The sequence below is a fragment of the Triticum urartu genome, chromosome 2 (assembly GCF_003073215.2).
Source record: "Triticum urartu cultivar G1812 chromosome 2, Tu2.1, whole genome shotgun sequence".
Lineage (NCBI taxonomy): Eukaryota > Viridiplantae > Streptophyta > Magnoliopsida > Poales > Poaceae > Triticum > Triticum urartu.
The window spans coordinates 93,109,031-93,128,377 of NC_053023.1; the positions used below are offsets into that span (position 1 = coordinate 93,109,031).

Below are 19,347 nucleotides of genomic sequence, written 5' to 3' on the forward strand. Positions count from 1 at the left end.
AGTTAATTAAGAGGAGAGAGATGAGTGTGATGATCCATAAAAAAACAATGCCAAGCGCGTGAACCTAAGTAAAACATTTAATTGAAAGAAGATCACCAATGCATGAAGAACTTTAGTTGCTAAATCATTAAGACAACCCACAGTGGGAATAATATAGATGGTAACATCACACATATCTAGACAAAATAGATGATGTGGCAAGTAACTAATGAAGAAAAAGAGAGGCATGTGGTACTCCCTTCGTCCAGGTTTATTAGACCCCTCTTATTTTGGGCTAAAGTTTGACTTAAAAATTTAACTAACAAAATATAAATTATATGTCACAAAAATTATATTGTCGGAAAGCTCTTCCAAATACAAATCCAACAATATAAATCTTTTATATCATATTTTTAGTAGTCTATTATAGATGGTCAAAGCTTGACCCAAAATACGAAGAGGCCTAATAAATCAGGACGGAGGTAGTAACATAGCTAGTTACTCATTTATGAGTAACATCACACATATCAAGACAAGATGTGTCTATAACATAATAATTAATAAATGAAGTGTTGCATGACACCACACATATGTTACTCCAAACTGGAGGTAGTAATATATGCATGTTACTAATCTAAATTACTCCCCGTTGTAGTTAGTCTAAGACTACCCATAGTGAGAGTAACATAGATGGTAACATCACATATGTCTAAGCAAAATAGATGATGTGGCAAGTAAATAGTGGAGAAAGAAAGGCATGTGGTAACATAGCTAGTTACTCGGCTGGTTATAGTGGGACTAACATAGATAGTAACATAGATGCCATATAAGCAAGAATGATGATGTGACAAGTAGTTAATGACGAGAGAGGCAAATAGAGTAACATAATATGTTACCATCACATAATGCTTCCCAATGCAAAATGATTCTACAAAGTAATAAATGAAGACATCTATATTAACACATCTATGACCCTATCCACTATGAATGTAGTAACATAGACTAGTAACATATGCATGTTACTCGTCTAAGTTACTCTCCACTATAACTAGCCTCATAGTATGAGTAACATCACACATATCAAGACAAGATGAGTCTACAACCTAATAATGAAATATTGCATGACATCACGCATATGTTACTCTCCACTACAGAGGTAGTAACATAGACTAGTAACATATGCATGTTACTACTCTAAGGCCCTGTTTGGTTCCAAATAAGTCACCCAACTTATAAGTCATAAGTTGCTCCACCCCAACTTAAAACTTATAAGTCACCCTCTTTTGCATGATTCCCACCACCTTTACATGAAAAAACAAGGTGGGAAGATGTGCTCAGGTGACTTATAAGTCAGGTGACAACCAAACAGACGTGACTTATAAGTCACTGGTTTTAAGAGTCGGGTGACTTATTGAAACCAAACAGGCCCTAAGTTACTCCCTACCGTGGCTAGTCCGAAGAGAGAGCTTAGCTACAAGAAGCTAAGCACTTATATGCATTGGAGAGTATAGTTGCTAAGCTATTTAATGTGTTTAACACCTCATCTAAGCACCGGTGTATTGGCAGCACCATGTGCATAGGCGAAAGGATCGGATCACAGATACAGATTGATATCTTGCCTCGAGATTTGTCCCTCCGCCACGTGAAAGAACGTGACTTCCCTTGATCGATATTATGACCTCAGATCGATTGCACAGTGACCCATGCATGAACTGGAACCCGTGGATCCCAAAGATCGGTCTAAGGAGATGTAGATCACAGGGAATCCTTTGACATTGCAGTTATGCATGCCACTTGACCATTATCAATCATGAACGCCGCGGATCTATATAACAAGAAGAACAAGATACATACAGTACGTATACCGTTCCTAATGCATTGTCTTACTGTTAATTAGTACCAACAGAAAATGATGTATTGTATGGTTTTGTACTTTTGTTTAAATAGTGAGTAACAACTTAATGAAACAGTGACTCGCCTAAACCGTAAGGTGCATGCATTACCATAACACCAGTACTCCTACATCTTACTTCCTACAAGCACATGAACTTGGCATGCGGAAGATGGAGCTGTGCTCTGACCGTCCGACGTCGGTTTTCGCCGTCGGTGCATGCAGTTTGAGAAAGGCTCCAGCTAGCCCCACGCTATAGCCACTAGACGAGTAGAGTTAATCTTCTGGTAGGCGGCGAAGGAGAGTGCTGACTTAGATTAATTGCATACTACTCGTAGGATTTAAAGCTAACAGCGGCGACCTAGGGTTTATAACACTCTAACGCGTCCTCGAAGTTCAGAAATTAGACCACGTAGTACTGTAATATACAGACAGGAACACACTTGGAATATGCTATCTCACCGAGAGTTGACCTACCATAGGCTTACGATTTTGTATTCGATTATCCACCAGCATGCGAGATCCTAATTACTAGCAAAGCCATTGTTCCTAAGAAGGCCATATTTCTTAATTGATAATTAATTCATCATCTATTATGTCAGTGCAAAGAACACCGGAGGTTACAAAAATTATAATCAGGTTGATAGATCACCTAGCGACGATTACACACCCTAGAGCGAGCCAAATGGCGTCGTCATTATCGCCCCTCCCTTATCAGAGTCGGACAAACCTTGTTTTAGCGGGCAGTCGGGAAATTGTCGTGTTAAGTCCTCAAAAGACCAACGCACTAGAATAGCAACCCTCGACGATGGAGAGAAACTTATATCGGAAAGATCCAACCTAACACCACATGAACGGACGAACGTAGACTGGACCCAAATAGACCCATTTAAGACCAGCACCGACCGGATCCCGTGAGATTAAAGTTACCTGGAACTTCATGAGAATTAGTTTAATGATTTTCATTAGCATGTTAATACATTGCCCCTCCAGCATCTTACATCGATCTTTAAAAGTTTAGATCTTCATGTTATTGCACACAAGCGAGGTGAGTGAATGTAAGAATATTTTAAATATTAAAGTGATCCATGTAATTTACGAAGATAATTCCAATTATATGTCATCTAGCGCAATGGTTACTAGACATGAGTGTTATAATTATCGGTTTAAATACCCTCTTCTCTCCCTTCATAAAATTAATTAATATGGTGTATATGTGTGTATACATCTTCATATACAAGTAGAGCGTATATGTATATGCACTACAAGAAAACAATTCTATGCCGAGTACCAAAATACTCGGGGGAACCCGAAAAGTACTTGGCAAAGACCGTTCAACATACCCCTGCCCGGCAAAGCAGCGTATGCCGAGTGCTGTTTGTCGCGTACTCGTCAAAGGCTTTGCCGAGTGCAACATGGGGATGCTCGGGAACATAAAGCTTACCGACGACCGGCTGACGAAAACGATGGTGCCACATGGTACCTACCTTTGTCGAGAGTCTGTCAGGAATGCTGGACAAAAACAGTGCACCACATGTTTTGCCATGTGACACCAGGCTTTTCCGAGGTAATACTCGACATATATGTTTGCCGAGCACCGGTGCATGACAAACAATTCTGTCAGGGATTCCTATGGGCTACCATGTATCTCGTAGTTTGCCAAGTGTCAAGCACGAGCTGCTTGGCATATCCTCTTTGCCGGGTACCGGTGCTCAACAAGCAGTTTTGCTACGGATTCCTAGGGTCTGCCACGTGTCTCATAGTTTGCCAAGTGTTACCCATGGGCCACTTGGCATATCCTCTTTGCCGAGTGCTCTACCAAAGACCCTTGGCAAACCTCCTACACCGAGCAGTGCCATTTGGCCCCGCTTTTCCATATTGGTCTTAGCTTCATGGGTGGTCTTTGATGGTGTTGTTTGGTAGTGTGGACAGCGACGATTCGTGTTTTTTGGTTTCTTGTCTACTTCTCCGTCCGCCGAAGCATAACGAGTTTTGGCTTTCTTGGAGAGCTAGTGAGAGGCCTCAATAATTATACTCTATAGCTAGATCTGCTCACCAGTGCGTCGTCGCCAACATCTTTGTCTCCAACCGGCGACTTTCTAGAACTACGTCAACAACGACACTCTTATCCTAGCTCCGAGAGTGTCCAAAGATTCAGAGGGATGTCGGGCTTGCCCACAGCGCGCGGCCGACAAGTGCAAGAGAAAAACAACGTCGTTGTACCAAACGACTGTGTGTGTTATTTTCTAGTTTTTAATGATGGCCTTGTAAGGGTCGGATGACTATAATATATGGTGTTGGCCTTCTCTTCTTAAAAATTTGCCATGACCGGCCTTCCTAGAACGGAGACACATCTCTGCGCCCATATACACACATACCCGCAAGTATATGAAACTGAAAAATGTGCGCGGTAAAGACGACTTTGAACGCTACAAAATTTTCATGCTACATGCATGTCGCTCATGTATTTACTTGATTCCACGTTGTGAACCAAAATTAGACAGATTTACTGTATGGAAGCTAGATTTGCATATTTCCAAAACAATCAGGCTTTCAAAACAGGATTTTTTTTCCAATTTTTATATGGGTCTAAGAAACTAGAGAGGAGGGAGTACGATGCACAATAAGCATCCACATATTTGGACGGCCTGTAATAATAAAACAAAAAGGGAAATTTTGTAGCACCACGGCCTTTTCTGTTTATTTTTTCCATAAATATTTGTCGCACAAGCTCATGCTATGACAAATTTTGTTACACAACATGCAATGACATATAATGACTTCATTTGGTCAACTTAAACCTGGCCGTTTTTGTAAACCTGACTTTGTTAAATACTCCTGCCGTTCTATAATTCAAACTATAACCACGACAAAAGTTATGGAAAAGAGGGAACAGATTTGACTAGGACATACATCATCCGCGGTGGTGCATCATAGTGTAGCCACATACAATATTGCAATGTCAACTACTCCCTCCGTCTACTCTCTCAGGAAAAAAAAACACTCATGTTTTGCTGACTTGACATGGCATTAAATAAAATTAAGAGAGAAACATAAGAGTACGAGCTCGTGGGTCATCCATAAACAACCTGGATCAAGGCCATATATAAAAACAACCAGATATAGATCTTTGCAAGGTCGTCGAGCCTACATGCATGCCTAAATTATTGTCAACGGGCTGTTGGCGCCGCCTCCATGCAGCACCGCTTCTTCTTCCTCCTCTCAACCCTCTCTTCTCTCTTTGTTTCGCTCACGAGCACACGGATGGAAAACACTCAAGAGAAACACATACACACACAAGCAACAAGAGAAATCTAATGGCTTTGCAAAGGCACTCCGTTGATGGCACACCGTCGCTACATCTTTACATGAGCCCTCACGGCTCCACTTTTCTCATTCATCAGTCCAACTTAAATACTCAGTACAGTGACCCACACGTAGCAAAGGCAGCTACCTGCCCGGTTCTCATGTCATGCACCACACGACTTGATCCACTAACCAACTAACTCACCCACTAACAAACTCCATGCGGCCACTCTCCGTCACGCACGCCCAGCTAGCTACCTGGAATATCTCCATGGCCTATGTGACGTGACTAACAAACTATGCATGCATTTGACTCGGCTAAACACACTGACCTACACACAAAATACTAGCTTGCATTAACACACATGAAAGCGTCTCTATGTATGCACATTGCCGCAGCTACTACCATATGCATGACTTGAAAAACATGAAATAATCTATCACCAAGATTAACCTAACACGGGCTACCAGTGCTTTGTGCTTTGGGTCGCTGTAATTGTGCAATTTGTCCTCTTTTTTTCTTCTTACGTTTCTCATAAAAACTGCCAAGTACTCCACGCTAGCCAAACCAGCCACCATCCCAAACAGAGAAGGAAATTAGAGGCAACCAGAACAACCATTAGCTTTCTTGCTTTCTTATTAGAACAACCTTAGCTAGGCATATTGGTACGGAAGGAGTAACCAAGCACTCACATTGACAACGAAACATATCAGAAATCATAACATAACGTATTCGTAGGTAGCGATTACTCCCTCCGTTCCCAAATATAAGTCATTTTAAGGATTTCAACAAGTGACTACATACGAAGCAAAATGAATGAATCTATATTTTAAAATATGTCTCCATACATCCTTATGTAGTAGTCTATTTGAAATGATTAAAACAACTTATATTTAGGAACGTAGGCAGTACATGTTAGTAGATTGCTACTTAGTACATCCACTGGAATCATGGAGCCCTTTATTAGGAGGCGCCTAGTGAAAACTCTACGAAACACAAATGATGTGGAATAGTGAAATGAAGAGATTGGAAATGTGTGATGGGCTCCGATTCTAGCTTGTTCGAAAAGGAAATTTAGGGGTATCCGGCACTGCCGGATCCGGATCCGCTACCTCCACCATTGCCGAACCCACCATTGTTGCTGCCACCACCGCCGCCACCCGTTCCAGCACCGGTTCCGGTGGCATAGCCTTGACCATAGGAACCAGTGCTACCAGTCTGTCCGCCCCCAATGCCAGAGCCAGAACCAACTCCCATGCTTGGACCTTGAGCTACACCTCCACCTTGGCCACCACCGTTGCCGCTGCCACTTCCACTGGCATTGCCTCCAGTAGTGTCATCGCTGGCGGCCTGTCCACCTCCAGCACCATTACCACCTCCACTTCCACCGTCGCCACCACCACCGCCAGTGCCAGCACCTCCAGCATCAGAGTAGCTGACACCACCAGCAGAAGGAGCTACAGCCGGGGCAGTTGCTATGCCACTCTCAGCTTCTCCTTTGCCAGCACCACTTCCAACTCCAGATCCGCTTGACCCATTTGCACCACCACCTGCACCCCCACCCCCACCCTGACCATCAGCATTGGCGTACCCACTGCCACTAGGGGCTGACGCCGAGCCACTCGAACCAACACCGTTGCCACCGCCAGAGCCGGAACCAGATCCGGATCCGCCTTGAGAACCACCGCCAGCACCATTCCCCCCTCCTCCACCAGCTCCCTTGGCAAAGTTATACTTGTTATTGGCATCTCCACCACTCTCGCCATATCCCAAGCCACCACCTCCTCCGGCCCCATGGCCCCATCCACTCCCAGTCCCATTCGACGAGCCGCCTCCGCCTCCCCCGCTTCCACCTCCAGAACTGGAAGAGCTAGCGAGCATCCTCGAAGCATTGGTGAACCCAATGCTCACGAGAACAACAAAGCCAAGAGCTACAAGCTTAGTGCTAGTAGCCATTGTGAGTGAGCTCGGTGTAGTGTGAGATGGATTGGGTGTTGAAAGAAGAGAGGGCTGCGTGGGTTTATATAGTAGTGGAACCGGTGCATGGGTGATGCATGGATGATGAGTATTGGATCTTACACGCAGAAGGCGCGCGAGCTTTGGGTTGTGAACTGAATGAGTGATCCCATGAGAAGTTCACTAATCACAGTAGCATGCATCGTTGATTGCACTCCCACTGCATTCATCGATCATGCAAATCTGTGCATATCTTTCTTTAATCGGTAATTAATTGGTGAGAACTGGTCAGCTGTAGAAGGGTCAGAAGATACGTATACTGACGCTTGATTGAGATTCCATCTCCTGACAGACAGATTAACTACTGTAATTATTTTCTCTCCACCACATGAAAGAACGCGACTTGCCTTTACTCGATACGCACGCATGAACTGGAAGCCGTGGTTCACAGGGAATCCTTTGACATTGCACTTAATGAATGCCACTTGACCATTATGAATCATGAACACCGCGGATATATGGAGAAAAACAAGATACGTACAGCAAGTACACTTACCGTACGTAAGGCATGTGTTTACTGTAATTACCAACAGAAAATGATGTAATGTTTTTGCTTAAGTAGTGACTCCCCTAACCGTAAGGTTCATGCATTACATTAACACTGGTACTCGTAGAATCACATGAGCTTGATATGCGGAAGATGGAGCCGAGCTCTGACCGCCTATCTGACGTCGTTCTTCGTCGTCCATCGTCGGTGATGCAGTTTGAGAAAGGCTCCAGCTTAGCCCGTAGCTATAGCCACCAGGTGAGTAATCTTATGGTAGACGGCGAAGGAGAGTGTTGACCTAGATTAATTGCATACTACTCCTAGGGTTTAAAGCTAGTAATACAGCTAGCTGCGACCTAGGGTTTAACGCGTCCTCGAAGTTCAGAAATTAGACCACCTACTGTAATATACAGACAGGAACACACTTGGAGTATGCTATTGCTATATTTGGGATCGTTATGGCGACGCAAACGCCGAGAGTTGACCTACCCCAGGCTTAGGACTTCGTATTCGATTCTCCAGCTACCATCTTAACTAGCAGGCGATCTTGAGTATGGTTAATAGTATAGCCAGCTGCTGGCTATAGGCCAGTGTCATGTCATATACAGTCCATCTTATAGCCAACATGTATAATATTAGATTAAAGAGTGTATTATTTTTTTATTATGTGGCCCATCTTTCATTCTTACAAAGTGTCTAGAGCATGTGCTAGAGTTGTGAAGAGCCTGTTTACCTTCTCTCTTCTCTTTTCTTTCCTCCAACTAAGCAGAAATATATTAGTTTATTTCTTATAGCCCGCTGACTCAGTTTTATTGTACTTGCTTTAATTGACGGGATCCGATCTTTAATATTTTATGATGGATATAGGTAGATTAGCATGTTTCCATTACCGGAGATGTGGTTAATCCATTGCCCCTCCATCGTTGCAGCTCTACACACTACCATCGATGAAATGTGTGGCCTTACTGCCGTGCTCTATGGCTGGAACCCTCCTTCTATGTCATGTCAATCTTTCTCTCTCAGCGATTCTCACCTATTAGAATAATACAAGACACATCATCGATCATTCAAGGACCTAGCACTCACACGAGGAACGACAGAGAGTTAACAAGGTTCATCAATATGGCTACATACATAGAGTCTGACTATGAACACTCAACATGTTTTGCCATGTGACACTTGGCTTTTTCGAGTGTCCATGTGTAACACCCACGATGCAGCTATATCTCCAAGAGCCCGTTTCTCTTCTCTTTTCTCTTCTCTTTCCTCCAACTAAGCATAGATATATTATTCTATTCCTTATAGCCTGCCTATGTCATCCTATTATACTACTTGCTATAAGAAGACCATTTTTCTTAATTGGTAATTAATTCATCGTCTATCATGTCAGTACAAAGAACACCGAAGGTTGCAAAAATTACAACCAGGTCGGTAGATCACCTAGCGACGACTACACACTAGTAGAAAACAGGGCTATGGTCCAGGCCGGGTCAGCCCATTAGTCCCGGTTCAGTCTAGAACCGGGACCAATGTAGGCATTGGTCCCGGTTCGTGAGTCCAGGGGGGCGGCCGGGCCACGTGGGCCATTGGTCCCGGTTCATCTGAACCTTTTGGTCCCGATTGGTGGGATGAACCGGGACCAATGGGCCTCGCTCCTGGCCCACCACTATTGGTCCCGGTTGGTGGCTTGAACCGGGACCAAAGGCTCCCCTTTAGTCCCGGCTCATGTCACCAACCGGGACCAATGAGGTGCCTATATATACCCCCTCACGCAAGAGCAGAGCACAGTGCTCTGTTTTTTCTGGCTGAGGGGGAGAGGGCTTTGTGGTGCTCTAGCTCACCTCCTATGCACATGAGGTGTTCGATGGAATGCCCGAGCCACACTACTTAAGCTTTCTCCTCTCGAAGCTCGACCTCGAAGCTCCATTTTCCTCGAGATTTGTCTAGATTTAGCGGTCCGTCACGCCCCGTCCCCATCTTCACCGCCGTCGATCACCCGCGCCGATCTCATCACCGACACCACCGTGGTGAGCCTCTTGTTCTTATCTTCTTTCTGAAAGGAAAAATATTCTTACTTGTATGTTTAGATAGATACTTGTATCATTTTCTTACATTTATTATTGCATCTTATATAGTGCGATGGTTTTGGTATCCGCCCCCGTCGGCCCTCGTCCTGTCTATGATTCGGATGTGGTATGTATATTATCTTTATAACTATTGGTTCATTTATTGTTTATGAAAATTATGCCGACCAACATGACATAGATTTTATTTATCTAGGATGTATGTGAATCGGAAATGCCAACCGACCCTATTGTCGAGAGGTTAAATTAAGTTGAAGAAGAAAACAATTTGTTGAAGGAAAAAATAAAAAAAAATTGAGGAGGAGAAGATGATATTGGAGTTGCATGTTGCGGATGTCGTCGATGATCACAAGATCAAGATGGATGCAATGCGCTTGAAGATTAGAAAGATTAGAAAATATGCCATTCATACCGAGGCTTGGTATCATTATGCCGTTGGATCAATTGTTACCTTGGTTGCGATTATGATCGCATTTGTTTTCGCATTGAAAAGTTTTATATAGTTTCAATGTATGGTTTAATTAATTAGATGCTCTGGAGAGCTATATGTTGTTAGATGAGAACTATGTATGCACTTTGGTTTTAATGTGATGATGAACTTCTATTAATTTGGACACTTAATTATATATAATGCACGCAGATGAACCGGCAATGGATGTACAGTGACAGACACACCCGCGAGTACATTAAGGGCGTGCATGAGTTTCTCGATGCGGCTAAGGCAAACAAGCAGAATGGTTTTATGTGTTTTCCATGCACTGAATGCGGGAATACACGGTCTTACTCTAACCGGAAAATCCTTCACTCCCACCTGCTTTACAAGGGTTTCATGCCACACTATAATGTTTGGACGAGGCACGGAGAAATAGGGGTTATGATGGAAGACGGCGAAGAAGAAGAGTACGATGACAACTATGTGCCCCCTGAATACGGTGATGCTGCAACGGGGGGAGCTGGTGAAGATCAAGAGGAACCAGACGATGTGCCCAATGATACTGCCACGGGTGAAGCTGCTGAAGATCAAGAGGAACCAGACGATGTGCCCGATGATGATGATCTCCGCCGGGTCATTGTCGATGCAAGGACGCAATGCATTAGTCAAAAGGAGAAGCTGAAGTTCGATCGCATGTTAGAAGATGACAAAAAAGGGTTATACCCCAATTGCGAAGATGGCAACACAAAGCTCGGTACCGTACTGGAATTGCTGCAGTGGAAGGCAGAGAATGTTGTGGCTAACAAAGGATTTGAGAAGCTACTGAAAATATTGAAGAAGAAGCTTCCAAAGGATAACGAATTGCCCGACAGTACATACGCAGCAAAGAAGGTCGTATGCCCTCTAGGATTGGAGGTGGAGAAGATACATGCATGCCCTAATGACTGCATCCTCTACCGCGGTGCATACAAGGATCTGAACGCATGCCCGGTATGCGGTGCATTGCGGTATAAGATCAGACGAGATGACCCTGGTGATGTTGACGGTGAGCCCCCCAGGAAGAGGGTTCCTGCGAAGGTGATGTGGTATGCTCCTATAATACCACGGTTGAAACGTCTGTTCAAAAACGAAGAGCATGCCAAGTTGATGCGATGGCACAGTGAGAACCGAAAAGAAAGATGGGAAGTTGAGAGCACCCGCTGACGGGTCGCGGTGGAGAAAAATCGAGAGAAAGTACTGGGATGAGTTTGCAAAGGACCCAAGGAATGTGTGGTTTGCTTTAAGCACGGATGGCATTAATCCTTTCGGGGAGCAGAGGAGCAATCACAGCACCTGGCCCGTGACTCTATGTATGTATAACCTTCCTCCTTGGATGTGCATGAAGCGGAAGTTCATTATGATGCCAGTTCTCATCCAAGGCCCTAAGCAATCCGGCAACGACATTGATGTGTACCTAAGGCCATTAGTTGAAGAACTTTTACAGCTTTGGAATGTTAACGGTGTACGTACGTGGGATGAGCACAGACAGGAGGAATTTAACCTTAAGGCGTTGATGTTCGTGACCATCAACGATTGGCCCGCTCTCAGTAACCTTTCAGGACAGACAAACAAAGGATACCACGCATGCACGCACTGTTTAGATGACACTGAAAGTATATACCTGGACAAATGCAGGAAGAATGTGTACCTGGGCCATCGTCGATTTCTTCCGACCAACCATCAATGTCGAAAGAAAGGCAAGCATTTCAAAGGCGAGGCAGATCACCGGAAGAAGCCCGCCATGCGCACCGGTGATCACGTGCTTGCTATGGTCAATGATTTACACTACGTAATCTTTCGAAAGGGTCCCGGTGGACTAGCTGTTCCGAATGACGTTGAGGGACACGCACCTATGTGGAAGAAGAAATCTATATTTTGGGACCTACCCTACTGGAAAGACCTAGAGGTCCGCTCCTCAATCGACGTGATGCACGTGACGAAGAACCTTTGCGTGAACCTGCTAGGCTTCTTGGGCGTGTATGGGAAGACAAAAGATACACCTGAGGCACGGGAGGACCTGCAACGTTTGCACGAAAAAGATGGCATGCCTCCGAAGCAGTATAAAGGTCCTGCCAGCTACGCTCTTACGAAAGAAGAGAAAGAAATCTTCTTTGAATGCCTGCTCAGTATGAATGTCACGACTGGCTTCTCGTCGAATATAAAGGGAATAATAAATATGCCAGAGAAAAAGTTTCAGAACCTAAAGTCTCATGACCGCCACGTGATTATGACGCAACTGCTTCCGGTTGCATTGAGGGGGCTTCTACCGGAAAACGTCCGATTAGCCATTGTGAAGCTATGTGCATTCCTCAATGCAATCTCTCAGAAGGTGATTGATCCAGAAATCGTACCAAGGCTAAGGAGTGATGTGGCGCAATGTCTTGTCAGTTTCGAGCTGGTGTTCCCACCATCCTTCTTCAATATCATGACGCACGTCCTAGTTCATCTAGTCAAGGAGATTGTCATCCTGGGGCCCGTATTTCTACACAATATGTTCCCCTTTGAGAGGTTCATGGGAGTCCTAAAGAAATATGTCCGTAACCGCGCTAGGCCAGAAGGAAGCATCTCCATGGGCCATCAAACAGAGGATGTTATCGGGTTTTGTGTTGACTTCATTCCTGGCCTTAACAAGATAGGTCTCCCTAAATCGCGGTATGAGGGGAGACTGACTGGAAAAGGCACTCTTGGAAGAGACTCAATAATATGCAGGGACGGATATTCTTGGTCTCAAGCACACTACACAGTTCTACAGAACTCTACCTTTGTGACCCCGTATGTCGATGAACACAAGAACAGTCTGCGCTCCAAACACCCGGAGCAGTGCGACGACTGGATTACATGTGAACACATCAGGACTTTCAGCAGTTGGTTGGAAACACGTCTCAGAGGTGACAACACTGTTTGTGATGAGTTGTACTTGTTGTCCAGGGGACCATCTTTGACTGTATTGACTTACAAAGGATACGAGATAAATGGGAATACATTTTACACGATCGCCCAAGATCAAAAGAGCACCAACCAAAACAGCGGTGTCCGCTTTGATGCAGCAACCGAGAGCGGAAAGGATACATATTATGGTTACATAGTGGACATATGGGAACTTGACTACGGACCTAATTTTAAGGTCCCTTTGTTTAAGTAAAAATGGGTCAATCTGTTAGGCGGCGGGGTACAGGTAGACCCACAGTACGAAATGACAACAGTGGGTCTGAAAAATCTTGGGTACACTGACGAACCGTTCGTCCTAGCCAATGATGTGGCACAGGTTATCTATGTGAAGGACATGTCTACCAAACCGAGAAAAAGAAAAGATAAGGAAGCGAATACATCATACGATGAGCCAAAGCGCCACATAGTTCTTTCAGGAAAAAGGGACATCCTGGGAGTGGACGGCAAGACAGACATGTCTGAAGATTATGAAAAGTTTCATGAAATTCCTCCCTTCAATGTCAAGGTTGACCCAAGCATCCTGATAAACAATGAAGATTATCCATGGTTACGGCGCAATAAGCAAATGACACAAGCGAAGAAAAAGTGAAGACTTTCTCCCGCAACTATTATGATGATACCATGCCAAATTTGTAACAGACGAACATGCTACCATTGTCTGTTTTGTACATGCACATGCTATGTGGGTGAAATTATGATACCATCCCAACTTTCAACTTTTTCAGAGTTCATTTGAAATGCTTTCATGTATTATGGTTCAAGGTTTTATGTGTTGAGGAAAATGGATCAATATGTCAGGAGGCGGGGTACAGATAGACCCACAGTACGGTATGACAATAGTGGATCTAAACAATCTTGGGTACACAGACGAACCATTCGTCCTAGCCAATGATGTGGCGCAGTTATTGTCCAAAACTTTGATACTTCGAAAGTAATTGTCCATTTTGTACACGAAGTGCATCATGTTTTTGTCGTAACCCTCTCTACTTTTTGGAACATGCTTTGTGGATGAAATGATGATACCATGCCAACTTTCAACCTTTTCAGAGTTCATTTTTAAATGCTTTCCAATTTCAGAGTCATTTAGCTCAAAGAATGAATTAATAGCAAACAGAATGAACTACTAAACTTTTATGAAAACAAAAACAATCAATTAAAATATTATGTTATGATCAACTAAAATAAAACTATAATATTCTTCAATAGCAAAAAGAATATAATTTTTGTGACCTAAAATCAAACTATAAGTATTTAATTGTAAGTATAAATAAAAAATAAATAGCAAAAAAGAAAAAAAATTCTATTTTTATAGTAAAGTTATTCATAAACTAGTGATTCACAAAATTTTTAAAAAATACAAAATTTAAACTATTCAAAATTTTAAAATTAATGGCACTAACAGAAAGTTTATAATTTTTCTGACCTAAAATCAAAAAGAAATCACTAAAAAACTATAAGTATTTAGTTGTAAGTATAAATAAAAAATAAATAGAAAAAAAAATTCTATTTTTATAGTAAAGTTATTCATAAACTAGTGATTCACACAAATTTTAAAAATACAAATTTAAACTATTCAAAATTTTAAAACTAATGGCACTAACAGAAAGTTTATAATTTTTGTGACCTAAAATCAAAAAGAAATCACTAAAAAACTATAAGTATTTAGTTGTAGTATAAATAAAAAATAAATAGAAAAAAAATTCTATTTTTATAGTAAAGTTATTCATAAACTAGTGATTCACACAAATTTTTAAAAATTCAAATTTAAACTATTCAAAATTTAAAACTAATGGCACTAACAGAAAGTTTATAATTTTTGTGACCTAAAAGCAAAAAGAAATCACTAAAAAACTGTAAGTATTTAGTTTTAAGTAGAAATAAAAAAATAAAAAACCAAAAAAATGTAGAAATAAAAAAGAAAAAACCAAAAAAATGCCACCTACTGGGCCTCCACGGCCTGAATACGACTAGAAACCCTACATGGGCCAGGATTCAGGCCCGTAGAGGCCCAATAGGCCCACAGGCAGTAGCAAGTTTAGGCCCGAAAGCCTGCATTAGAGAGGAGCTCGAATGGGGAGGCACAGCAGCGCTTATAAACAAGTGCCGGCGCCCTTCAGCTAGCGATGTGGGACTAAACTTTTGGGCGCGGGGCAGCACAAGGCCATTGGTCCCGGTTGGTGGCACCAACCGGGACTAAAGGGGGCATTGGTCACGGTTCGTCGCACCAACCGGGACCAATGCCCACCTTTAGTCCGGTTGGTGCCACCAACCGGGACCAAAGGCCGCCGCTTCCCGCCTTTGGGCTGCTGAAAATTGGCCTTTGGTCCCGGTTCGTGGCATCAACCGGGACCAAAGAGGGACATTAGTCCTGGTTGATTTCATGAACCGGGACCATTGCTCTGGCTATATAAGCCAACACTTGTGAAATTTTGGCCAACCGCTCCCATTCGCCCCGACGCCCCCAGGCCGTTCGTCGTCGTCGTCGCCGCCCCGAGCCCGTCGTCGCCTCGCGCCGTCGCCCGCGCCGTCGCGCCGCCCCGCCCCGTCGCCGCCCCGAGCCCGTCGTCGCCCCGCCCCGCCGCCGTCGCCCCGCCCGTCGCCGCCCCGAGCCCGTCGTCGCCCCGCCCCGCCGCCGCGCCCTTTAGGTTGATGATATGATGATGTTTTTTTTTCTGTTGATGATATGATGATGTTTTTTTTCTGTTGATGATATGATGATTTTTTTTTCATATATGCATTTTTTCATATATGTATTAATTTTTTTAAGTTGTTAGTAGATATCGATTTTAGGTTAGTGCATTTTATCACTGATTTTAGGTTAGTTGAGCCTCTTTAGTGCATTTTATGTTTGTTGCATTTTAGGTTAGTGCATTTTATGTTAGTAGGAGAGGAAAAAGGAAAATAAGAAGAGGAAAAAGGAGAAGAAGAGGAGAGGAAGAAAAGGAAGAGGAGAAGAAGAAAGGAATAGAGGAGAAGAAGAAAAAATAGAATTTTTTTTCTATTTTTTCTTCTTCTCCTCTATTCCTTTCTTCTTCTCCTCTTTTTTTCTTCTTTTTTTTCTTCGATCTTCTCCCCCTCCCGATAGGAAAGTTTTATATAGAAAGTTACAATTTTAGAAAAGTTTTATATATGCAAAAGTTACAATTTTAGAAAAAGAAGGATAGGAAAGAAGAAAATAAGAAGAGGAAAGAAAGAAGAAGAGGAGAGGAAAAGAAGAGGAGAAATAAATAAGAAGAAGAAAAAAGAAGAAAAAGAAGAGGAGAAGAAGAAAGGAATAGTGGAGAAGAAGAGAAAATAGAACATATTCTATTTTCTCTTCTTCTCCACTATTCCTTTCTTCTTCTCCTCTTTTTTTTCTTCTTTTTTTTCTTCGATCTTCTCCTCTAGCCATTCCTTTCTTCTTCTCCTCTATTTTCTTCTTCTTCTTCTTCTTCTTCTCCTTCTTCTTCTTCTTAATTTTTATCGGGAACGAGGGTGTCGAGCATCGCCGAGGGGTCGAGGGTCGGGAACTAGGGTAGAGGGTCGAGGGTCGTTAAGGGGTCAAGGGTCGAGGGTTTCAGGGTCGAGGGTTCGAGGGTTCTATAGGGTCGAGGGTCGAGGGTTCCAGCAGGGTCGTCTGGGGGTCGAGGGTTCCAGGGTCGTCGAGGGTTCAAGGGGTCGAGGATCGCCGAGGGGTCGAGAGAGGTTTCCTAGTGTCAAAGTATTGAAGAAATCCATGCCTTCATCATTAGCTGGAAGTAATCAGGGCATGTTGGTACGAAGTTCTGCAAAGTTGTTCTGGAATGGAGTCCCGGATAGAATAATCCGCCTTTTGGTACGAATTCAGAAAAGGCCTTCCAAATAGCGATATTCGGAAGGCTCTTGCTGAACTTTGTACCAAAAAGCGAATTATCCTATCTGGGACTCCGTTCCAGAACAACTTTGAAGAGCTTCGTACCATCATGCACATGTTACTTTTTCCTAATGATGAAGACATGGTTTTGTTGAATCCTTTGACACTACGCAACCTCCCAAACCCTCGGCGATCCTCTCGAACATGAGAGGAAGAAGAGGATCAAAAAAGAAGAAGAAGAAGAAAAAAAAGAGGAGAAGAAAGAATAGAGGAGAAGAACTCCTCTATTCTTTCTTCTCCTCTTTTTTTTCTTCTTCTTCCTCTTTTTTTTATCGGGAACGAGGGTCGTCGAGGGACATAGATGTAGTGTCGTTGTTGTCGATATATACCCCCTCCCGATAGCTTGCTATGATTAGGTAGCTAGTTCTACGTTTGGCACTAATATATCCATCTGTCATGTTTGAATAATAATTGCCATGTTGTAAATATTTGTAGAAACTATGGACACCGCCCGAGACGAAGCAAAAGAAGCATTGTTGAGGGACATAATCGCAGAAGGAAGTGATGCCGTCTCGTTGTTTCTCAACAACACCGATGGTCTGGAAGGAGAGGGTGAACAAGCTGGCTACGGTGACCTAATGCTGGTGCAAGAAGAAGAACATGAGGACGGCTCCGGTGACCCAATGCCGGTGCAAGAAGGAGACCGTGATGATGGCTCCGGTGACCGAACCGAGTCCGGCCAGGTATATATATTAGTTAAGCCTGTGCTGACTAGCTGATTGATGCATTCATTGTTTTGGTATGTACACATATTAATTAAGTCTTTGTTCTTTTTTCTAGCCCTTCGGATCGAGCACAACTTCCGTAAAGAGACGAGGCCCGAAGAAAAAGTTGAGCTCGGATGAAAAGTTAGAGATCATAGCAATCGCGCCCGACGGCCAACCGGTTGAACCCCTCTGGACAAAGAGCGCATTTGTTGCTCAGTGCGGGGTTCTGGTTAGGGACAAGACCCCGATAAGCATCCAGCAATGGTTTAAGCCGGCTACAGAAGACCCTGAGGTGTCTTATGTCAATGATATGCAGAAAAATGATCTTTGGACTGAGCTGAAGTCAAATTTCACCCTACCCGCAGAGGATGATCTGGAGAAGCCAGTTAAAGAACAATTAATCAAGTCTTTTGCTCTTAAGAGGATGGCAGATCTATTCAGGAGGTGGAAGAAAGAGCTGAATAGGTTTGTCGATAAAAAAGAGACACCAGAATTCAAGGGCAGATATGAGAAGATCAGAGATCACTGGCCCGCATTTGTGGCCCACAAGACATCGGAAAAGAGTAAGAAGATGTCGGCGACAAACAAGAAAAATGCTGCGAAGAAGATGCTTCACCATCGCACGGGGTCAGGTGGCTACCTCGTAGCCCGGCCTAAGTGGGCCAAGACTGAGAATGATCTGGTTGCTAAAGGGAACGAACCAGAGACAATTAGCTGGCCAGACCATTGCCGGACTTGGTTCTTCGGGGCTGGAGGAACCTTGGACCCTGTAACAGGGAAGTGTATTTGGACGGACGATCAAATGGACATACCAGTCAGGAAGCTTAAGCAGTATATCGAAGCAGCGCAGCAAGGGAAGTTCTTTCCAGACAGAGAGAACGACGAGCTCACAATGGCCCTCGGGAATCCTGAGCACCCTGGACGGACACGAGGCACGCCAGGCTCCATTCTGTGGAAGGTTGGGTTTCCGGACGCAGGCGGTTACAAATCCCATGAGAGGAGGAAAAAAATGCAGCAGACCCAAATGCAGGCGCTGCAAGCAAGGGTAGACGCGATAGAGGAACGAGAAGCAAATCGCAGCAAACGTACTGCCGAAGCTTCCCCCGAAGCTACCCCGCCATCTCAGCGCAGAAGCAGCGTGGCTTCCACCGAGCTGCTTCAGCCGGAGCATGCCTTGACGGCTCCTGCCAGCTATCCGGTGGATGCTATAATGGAGTCTCAAAATTGCCACCTTATGATGCAATGGATGAATTTGAAGGTCAAGGCGGCTGTTGGCTCTGTTTATCCTACTGAACCCGGCGCAACTTTTCACTGCCGGCCGATTCCAGAAGGATATGCTAGGGTGATGGTGGATGAAATAACGGAGGGATTTGAGGACCTCCAACTTGACCACCCTACCGGTGAAGGGGAGACTCGGCTGGGGTCTGCTCTGAAGACTCCATGCCTATGGCGGAAGGAGCTCATCAACGTTCCGAACTGGATGCCTCCGCCTCCTCCTCCTCCTCCGGCAAGTCAGGGCACTCCGCCTCCTCCACCGCCTCCTCCTCCGACGAGTGACGATCA

General features: G+C 44.0%; 1 protein-coding gene across 1 annotated transcript; it reads right to left on the minus strand.

Annotated features, from left to right (window-relative positions):
- Positions 1–6,051: 6,051 nt before the first annotated feature.
- On the minus strand, positions 6,052–7,178 carry LOC125541169 (glycine-rich cell wall structural protein 2-like). The gene has a single exon (XM_048704633.1). The coding sequence runs from the start codon at positions 7,131–7,133 to the stop codon at positions 6,252–6,254; it is 882 nt and encodes a 293-aa protein (XP_048560590.1). The 5' UTR covers positions 7,134–7,178; the 3' UTR covers positions 6,052–6,251.
- Positions 7,179–19,347: the final 12,169 nt, after the last annotated feature.